The following is a 9,735-nucleotide window of genomic DNA, read 5'->3' on the forward strand; positions in this document are numbered from 1 at the left end:
ATGAAAAGCTAAAACTAAATGAAACAATTAAAGTAGCTGGAAAGGCTAACTGAAATTAAATAATAATTTACTAAAAAAAAATTTTGTTTTCATTTTTGAATAAATATTCTTGATCGTTTATAACACATAATTTTTAACTTTAAAACTGAAAGTCATCCACCATGAGCCGCCCGCACATATTCATCCAGTGAACATTGGCTGATGGAGGGCGGCTGTTCACATAGCATTTGCGGTGACAGAACAAGCTGAATATGCCCGTAAAGCGTGTGAAATAGAAAGTGACTTACGTGCCACCATTCTTTGCACTTGTTTGTATATCAAGATGTAATTCAAATGCCTGAAATTAGAATGTGCTGGTCAACAAAAACTTTACCATATGGACAGGAAAATCACGAGTGAGTAATGTTTCAGTTTATTTCTCAGGTTCCTGCTTTTTGTTGACAGTAATTCACCTGCCACTTCGCACATGAAGTATAAAGAAAGTATAGTAATTATTAAAAAAATTTGTCCTCGAGATTTTGATGAATCTTGACGTTTTAGACCACGAGAGTCTGAAAATACAGTTTTTTGGAATTAAGTATGTGTTATGTATAAATGTAACTCAAAAACGCAACTAGATAGATGAAATTTGGCATGTGGTTGTTACACCAAAATTGTCAATCTGTATTAACTTTTGGGCCAAATCTTTCAATCGGAAGTGGTACTTTACCTGAACATATACTCCTTTTTTTTTTTTCATGCAGCTGCAGAGTCCAATTTATTACTTTACTTTTATAATAATTGTTCAATATAATATTAATTTGATTTGATGTTGATTCTTCTTCAAAAAATTAAAAATATAATCATTGTCTTGTGGTTTACTCCTCAAATATCCATCCCCATATCTGAGTACACAAGAAAGTCTAGGGGAGATAAAACTGCACTGATCGAGAGACTGACATCAAGTCATCAAACAAGATCAGCATATTGTTGCTGAACAATCACTTTTGTTTTAAAAACATTGTTTAACAACGAAGCGATACAAACCTTGTAAAATTCCTGAGTTGGCAATGTCTCTACTGAACCTCAGGTTGGTAGGCGAAGAGAGTCTGCCAAGTAAAGAAAAGCTAAACATACTAATGTGTTTTTGTATTTATGCTATATTTATTCATTTATCTTTTTTAGTTAATATTCACAGCTCAAAATACCTGATATTGTGAAAATAATCCAGTAGCAGAATTATGTTTTAAAATATCTGCCCCCATTTTTTTCAATGTCTCTCTCTGTCTCAAAATCCATCCTCTTCCGCTTATCCTTGGTCGGGTCGCGGGGGCAGCAGCTTAAGCAGAGAGGCCCAGACTTCCCTCTCCCCGGCCACTTCTTCCAGCTCTTCCGAGAGAATCCCATGCTTCCCAGGCCAGCCGGGAGACATAGTCCCTCCAGCGTGTCCTGGGTCTTCCCCGGGGCCTCCTCCCGGTTGGACGTGCCCGGAACACCTCACCAGGGAGGCGTCCAGGAGGCATCCTGATCAGATGCCCGAGCCACCTCATCTGACTCCTCTCGATGCGGAGGAGCAGCGGCTCTACTCTGAGCCCCTCCCGGATGACTGAGCTTCTCACCCTATCTTTAAGGGAAAGCCCAGACACCCTGCGGAGGAAACTCATTTCAGCCGCTTGTATTCGCGATCTCGCTCTTTCGGTCACTACCCATAGCTCATGACCATAGGTGAGGGTAGGAGCGTAGATCGACTGGTAAATTGAGAGCTTTGCCTTACGGCTCAGCTCCTTTTTCACCACGACAGACCGATGCAGAGCCCGCATCACTGCGGACGCCGCACCGATCCGCCTGTCGATCTCACGCTCCATTCTTCCCTCACTCGTGAACAAGACCCCGAGATACTTGAACTCCTCCACTTGGGGCAGGATCTCTCCCCCAACCCTGAGAGGGCACTCCACCCTTTTCCGGCTGAGGACCATGCTCTCGGATTTGGAGGTGCTGATTCTCATCCCAGCCGCTTCACACTCAGCTGCGAACCGATCCAGAGAGAGCTGAAGATCACGGCCTGATGAAGCAAACAGGACAACATCATCTGCAAAAGCAGTGACCCAATCCTGAGTCCACCAAACCGACCCCTTCAACACCCTGTTTGCGCCTAGAAATTCTGTCCATAAAAGTTATGAACAGAATCGGTGACAAAGGGCAGCCCTGGCGGAGTCCAACTCTCACTGGAAACGGGCTCGACTTACTGCGGCAATGCGGACCAAGCTCTGACACCGTTGTACAGAGACCGAACAGCTCTTATCAGGGGTCCGGTACCCCATACTCCCGAGCACCCCCACAGGATTCCCGAGGGACACGGTCGAATGCCTTTTCCAAGTCCACAAAACACATGTAGACCGGTCGGGCAAACTCCCATGCACCCTCCAGGACTCTGCTAAGGGTGAAGAGCTGGTCCACTGTTCCGACCAGGACTAAAACCACACTGTTCCTCCTGAATCCGAGGTTCACTATCCGACGGACCCTCCTCTCCAGAACCCCGAATAGACTTTTCCAGGGAGGCTGAGGAGTGTGATCCCTCTATAGTTGGAACACACCCTCCGTCCCCTTTTAAAGAGGGGACCACCACCCCGGTCTGCCAATCCAGAGGCACTGTCCCGATGTCCATGCGATGTTGCAGAGACGTGTCAACCAAGACAGTCCTACAACATCCAGAGCCTTAAGGAACTCGGCGATCTCATCCACCCCGGGCCCTGCCACCAAGGAGTTTTTGACCACCTCGGTGACTTCAGTCCCAGAGATGGGAGAGCCCACCTCAGAGTCCCCAGGCTCTGCTTCCTCATTGGAAGGCATGTTAGTGGGATTGAGGAGGTCTTGAAGTACTCCTCCCACCGACCCATAACGCCCCGAAGTCGAGGTCAGCAGCGCACCATCCCCACCATATATGGTGTTGACACTGCACTGCTTCCCCCTCCTGAGACGCCGGACGGTGGACCAGAATCTCCTCGGCCGTCCAAAGTCGCTCTCCATGGCCTCTCAAACTCCTCCCATGCCCGAAGTTTTGCCTCAGCAACAACCGGCCGCTTCCGCTTGGCCTGCCGGTACCTATCAGCTGCCTCCAGAGACCCACAGGACAAAAAAGTCCTATAGGACTCCTTCTTCAGCTTGACGGCATCCCTCACCGCCGTGTCCACCAACGGGTTCGGGATTGCCGCCACGACAGGCACCGACCACCTTGCGCCACAGCTCCGGTCAGCCGCCTCAACAATAGAGGCACGGAACATGGCCCATTCGGACTCAATGTCCCCCACCTCCCTCGGGGTTGTGGTTGAAGTTCTGCCGGAGGTGGGAGTTGAAGCTACTTCTGACAGGGGACTCTGCCAGCCGCTCCCAGCAGACCCTCACAACACGCTTTGGGCCTACCAGGTCTGACCGCATCTTCCCCACCATCGGCCAACTCACCACCAGGTGGTGATCAGTTGACAGCTCCGCCCCTCTCTTCACCCGAGTGTCCAAGACATATGGCGCAAGTCCGGCGACACGACCACAAAGTCGATCATCGACCTGAGGCCTAGGGTGTCCTGGTGCCAAGTGCACATATGAACACCCTTATGCTTGAACATGGTGTTCGTTATGGACAATCCATGACGAGCACAGAAGTCCAATAACAAAACACCGCTCGTGTTCAGATCGGGGGGGCCATTCCTCCCAATCACACCTTCCAGGTCTCACTGTCATTGCCCACGTGAGCATTGAAGTCTCCCAGCAAAACGAGGGAATCCCCAGAAGGTATGCCCTCTAGCAACCCCTCCAGAGACTCCAAAAAGGGTGGATACTCCAAACTGCTGTTCGGGCATACGCACAAACAACAGTCAGGACCCTTCCCCCACCCGGCGGAGGGAGGCCACCCTCTCGCCCACCGGGTAAACCCCAATGCACAGGCTCCAAGTCGGGGCAATAAGTATGCCCACACCTGCTCGGCGCCTCTCACCGGGGGCAACTCCAGAGTGGTAGAGAGTCCAGCCCCTCTCAAGAAGATTGGTTCCAGAGTCCAAGCTGTGCGTCGAGGTGAGTCCGACTATATCTAGCCGAACCTCTCACCTCGCGCACTAGCTCAGGCTCCTTCCCCTTCAGAGAGGTGACATTCCATGTCCCAAGAGCCAGTTTCTGTAGCCGAGGATCAGACCGCCAAGGTCCCCGCCTTCGGCCACCACCCAACTCACACTGCACCCAACCTCCTTGGCCCCTCCCATAGGTGGTGAGCCCAAAATAGGTGTCTCAAAATAGATAGTTGAAATCATTATATTCTTTTTGTTCTTAACATCAGCCATATCATACATATTGCATACCAGGGATTTTTCCTGCCTTGCATTCAAACCTGCTGGGGTGGGCTGCAGGTTTCCTGTGATCATGCTCTGGATTAACATTTTTAGATAACGTATATATTGTTTCCAATCTCAGATGCTGTCTCTGTCATTTTGTGCCTGTCCATAGTCTTATTACCTGCTCTTGCTCTGCTCATTATGGGTTTACTGTTCTTATGGTGGGTTATTCAAGTCTCACTGCCCCTAACCTTGACATAACTTGCTTGTTTTTCTTTGTTTCCCTAAATACTGTTAGGTGGGGTCTGCACACTGATTCAAACCTAAGAGCCCCACTCTTCCTAAGCCCCCATCACAACATTCTGTTTTCTAATTTTTTATATCTTTTCATGCCTGCATTTGGCAAAATTCTGTCTATAAATTGTTTGTGCCTAAGATGGAATCAAAGATCAATATGACTGGTAGAAAATACAAATCCCAGTATGGGAGATATTTGAATACAATATTGAAGGCATTCATTTTAAGCACATTGTCGTTGGAGCAGGATATGTTGTGTGCTGTAGATATTTAGAGTAAAAAAACTCCACACCTTAAAATTCACCTAAATTTCATTACAAATTGGCCTATGCTGGGGAATAAAATGAAAAGAAAAAACAGTGGCAACAGAAAACGCAGCACAAATAACATAGAAAATATTTTAAAAATTATAAAATTGTGTAGAATTGTTCATATTAGTACCTGTTTTTGATTATGCTTGTTTTTATCAGATAAAATCAAAACCAAATAGTAAACTGTGTTGTGTTGTGTAGTAAGCTTCACTAACATTAAACTTGAATTACAGTATATCCAAACCCATTCAGTTCTCTCTCATTGTGACACAAAAACTAAACTTCATAGTAGCTCTGTAACCGTACCATAATTACTAAAACTGAGTAAAAACTAAACTAAAACTAAAAATACACGATGAAGAAAAACTAAAATTAACTGAATTTTCAAGTAAGATCAGAAAAAATACAGAAATAAAAACTAATATAAAAAGGTAAAACTATAATGACCTTGGTTCAGATTGAGGTGCTGTTCAGATACCCCACACCCTCCCAAACGATAATGTTTGAGACCATCTGCTATGTGACCCTCCTGAATAAGCAGGCAAGCTCTCTTTGCTTCTGAAAGCAAGATTCAGTTCATTTCTGTGATGTAGTCCTCTGTATGCACATATCTTTCTTTTTTTTTTTTTTTCCTTTAAAGAAGTGTGCACTTTTTGTATGACATCTTTCAGTGGAGCTCAGAGATGTGTATATTCACTGTGTTGCATTCAAATTGCAGTTAAACAGAACCCATATCCTTACACTCTGTACATCATATCGGACCACAGAGAGGATCTGTATATTCATGCTACAAATAGGGCTTGAGCAATTTGTATTGCATAAACCTACCTGTGTGCTGTGTTACTAGCTGCTGTCTCTGGTCTGGTGGTTAGCAGCCTCCAAGAAAAAAACTTAATGGTGCGGATTCTTGTGATTTTCAGTGGCTAGCAGTCTTTTAAATTAAATATAGAGCTTGAAGGCAGTTTGGGCATCTTAACAGAGTCATATTTTTAGGAGAGAGTATAAAAAATATTAAAGTCAAAAAATAACCACCAGTAAATGTCTTGAAACAACCTTTGACCCCATTACTAATGACAGATATTACCCACTAGTTGCAATTGTCTAATTTATATGCTGAGTTAAGGAATTTTTACATATTTTCAAGCAACTGAAATCAGTTAGACTTAAACTTAAATGGGGAAGAAGAAAAAAGAATAAGCACCCCTATATTTGGACGGCAGTTACAATATGTGTGAAAAATGGAGAATATTGTTTAGTGTGTCTCAATGAAAGGATGTCCTATGTTGTACACTTAATTTTTCAGTCTTTTCAGTTTCTGCCAGTTATGTCCAATATAGAATTAGTATTGCCTTTCCAGTAAATGGAGGGCAGGCCTGGCTAGGGCAACCTCATGGACCCAGTGCCTAAGTTTAGACATTGTCTATATGGAGTTTTTTTTTCCCTCAGCATGTCCTGGTTTTCCTTCCAAATTCCAAATATGTGTGTGATTAATTGGTGGCTTTCAATTAACCTAAGTGTGAAATGTGCATGAGTTGACCATGGTGTGAACTGACTCCCCTCCATCCACAGTTGTTCCTTGTTATTAGGATAAACTTCAGCTCCCTGCTGTTAAGAATCAAATTTAGAGTGGTATGCTGCAAGATCTTTTTAGTAGGTCATGGAATTGTTTCTCAGATTGACAGATATTAAAAACTTAAATGAAATGTTATTTCTTTTATGTAGCCAGGTTTTATCCCTATAGTCTCCCATACTTGTTTAAAGAGAGTGAGATGTTAAGAATGCACATAAGTATTCAACCTTATAAAATAAGATCACAACGTTTCTTTATTATTTTGTTAAATTCTTTTTCTTGTTTAATGCAGTTACTGTATATCTTGTATAGCTTTATATTGTAACTGTTTAGGAGTATGCTAGTTATTAGTCAGAGAGGTCTTCTTAGCAAATGTTATGCTGTAATTGTCTGTTGATTTTTGTTACAATTCAACACTATTTTTGTGAGTGTGGATCAGTGCTATAGTAGAAATACACAGGATGCTACTGTTCATGCTTTTTAGACGCGGTGTGTGCTGCCCAGCCATCACAGAGCAATTTTTGTTTTCTTTATTACCAGTGATGAACATGACGCCATCATTTAAAAGGAGCAGTCGAGTCAAAGGGCTGCCACTATGAACACCGGCACGTGGAGATGACCTTGCTGAGGTTGCTTTATATAAAAGAGAAGATTAAGTACAGTACTTCGACTTACAAAGAGGTTTCTTTATTGCACAAGCATTTATTCTTTTTGCTATATTGGCTTATTTTGGCAGTAATAATTTGTTGTGGAATACGTTGCTTTTACACTTGAGCTACTTTTGCCAGACTTTTTTTTCCCTATGAATGTTATGATAAATATGTAAAGTATATGTTAAATGCAAACCACTTTTAAATGTGATGGGCAGGATAATTGTGGAGATTTAAATCCAGTGAAGTTTGGGAAATGTTTTTAACAGGTATTGTAACAATGGATTTTTCTCTCCAAATGTTTTTCAAAAATTGCTAAGGATAATCATTGATTGGAATGTGGTTTGTAAATGTTCTGTTTATAAATTATACTGTTTTTTTGAATAGGCCTGAATAGCATTCACAACCTGTTTAAGACATTAAACCTTATGGTGCCTTAGGCGGAATTTACTCCAGCATTGTCTTGCACTATCTGCCATTAATACTTGATTAAAAGGGATAATTCCTTATTTTTGTGTATGCATATTTGTAAATTCATTACTTTATACGCCATTTCAGAAAGACAGGCCATTGCAGCAATTGTCTGAAAAAGTACGCCAATTTCTTTTCTGCTTAATTCTCATTTGTATTAATTTACTTTAAGCCTTTTATCAGCATTCTCGGTCTGGGAAATGTCTTTTTTGTATAAGTTTAATTTTTTGTCATTTCTATTTAAATCAATGCATTGATTTAATTGTTTTCAAATGATATGTGGATAAAGCATATTTTCTTGATTGGTTACCAAAAAGTAAAACTACAACTGTGCATGTGAGAAACTCCAGATTGTAGTACAATCTGTAGTGATCCCAGCAAAATAAGAAAAATTATCCTGGGCTGTAATCCAGCATTAGGAAAATTTTGTTTAGATTAACGTTTTTTTGAAATGTTTGTTATCCCATTAAATCTGCACTAAATTGAGACATACGTTACTCAGTATAATATTTCTTGTATGCCGCCTTTTAATTAAAGGCAAAGGGAGGTTTCACTGTAGATAGCTGGCGGTTAGAGGAGCATTAGATAACCTTACCAGGCTGGAATGAAATGTGAGAATTCTGTGTAGATTTTTTACAAGAGAGATTCATTATGATTGGCCAGTAGCTTTCAGAAAACAGCTGGAAAGTATAATGTCTGGTTTCACAGTGGATGTGTTTTTTTAATGTGTCTTTCTTCCTTTGTATACATTAGATATTAAAATGCACTCTTAACTGAACATATTGTCATATTTCAGCTGTCTAGCTCTGGAAAATTTTATAAAGTAAAGATATGAGTATCTTGCGTGTTTTTTTTTTTTTTTAATCCTTGATAATCCTTTATGTCATATCTTCTGGATGGACTGTATGTCATTGCTCATTAATCATTCAGCCTTGTTTTATGATGAATAAAGACAAATTGAACATGTTAAACATGATCTGTAGGTTGTTTTTCTTTCAGTTTCTGCTTTTAATCCTGCCTTTGGGGCAGTGTCCAACATTTCCACTCAAGCCATGACAGATGATTACCAACTCTGCAAGTTTGGACTTCTTTGGACTTCATCCACCAACAGATTTTCTATACAGTATGTTACATGTTTACTTTTTTTTTTTTTTTTTTTGGTAACCAACAGGATATTGCACAAGCCACTTCTGTTCTGCCTCCCTCGATCGGCTTTCATCTTTCCCTGTTACTATGCAACCAATGCTATTTTGGGTCAGATTGAGTGTAGTCTTTTTTTTTTCTTTTTTTTCCCCCTGAAGTCCACAGTTTTATGATATCCTGCCATGATGCTGTTTTAGCTTAATCCCCTTATTTAATTATTTCTTGAAATGACTGCTGTATATAAATCGATTCATCTGCGTTAACATATTTTGCAGATGGTTAAAAGTGTGTGGCTTTTTTCTGATTGTATTTTTTTCTGTGGTCTACAACAGTTTAATCAGAGAATCCATTCTCTGAACCTACCTAAATTTCAGTATCACAGGCAGCCAAAACCTAGCACCTAGCACCATCAAATGCGAGATTGGATCCCTTTCTGGCTTGAGTGTGTCACACACACACCCATAATGGTTTACAGTGGACATGGAGAAAAATGCACGCACTCATGGAGAAAACATAAGTGTCCACACTGTGATTGGAGACTGATATCATGCAGCTCTTAGGCAGCAGTGCTAACCAGGACATTCTCATACCATTTCCAGCACTGGAAAATGTGCTTGTAACTGGCTGAGCTGAATGGGCACAGCTTTCTTTCTCCAAGAACAGTCTAGCACTTTTCCTGCACAATTCCCAGGCTAGCCAAGTGACATGATTCTTTCAGTATTTCCTGGATTGTGTCTCGGGGGCATGTGTACAGGTAGGCAGTTTAGTCAAACTTTTAAAATTAAGCATCTGAAATCAAGATTAGCAAAAAGGGCAGTTCAGCAGTTTTTTGTTTTTTTTTTAGAAAGAAAACTGTAAAAAAAAAAATTTTAAGGAATTTGTAGAAGAATTATGCTTTGAAACCGCTCATGTGTGATTTTACAAGCTAGAAACTAATGGACATTATAGAAGGCCCTGAGCTCCATGTGTCTACTGTATGAGCAAACAATGAAAAG

The 9,735-nt window shown here is 41.6% G+C and overlaps 1 protein-coding gene across 1 annotated transcript in view; it reads left to right on the top strand.

Annotated features, from left to right (window-relative positions):
- Nucleotides 1-7,448, top strand: part of tmem123 (transmembrane protein 123) — a 65,310-nt gene extending 57,862 nt beyond the window's left edge. The window contains exon 6 of the mRNA XM_039744328.1: nucleotides 7,017-7,448. Coding sequence (XP_039600262.1) covers nucleotides 7,017-7,041 — 25 coding nt within the window. The 3' untranslated portion in view covers nucleotides 7,042-7,448. The remainder of the gene's footprint in view (nucleotides 1-7,016) is intronic.
- Nucleotides 7,449-9,735: the final 2,287 nt, after the last annotated feature.

The sequence above is a fragment of the Polypterus senegalus genome, chromosome 2 (assembly GCF_016835505.1).
Source record: "Polypterus senegalus isolate Bchr_013 chromosome 2, ASM1683550v1, whole genome shotgun sequence".
NCBI classification, from domain to species: Eukaryota; Metazoa; Chordata; class Cladistia; order Polypteriformes; family Polypteridae; genus Polypterus; species Polypterus senegalus.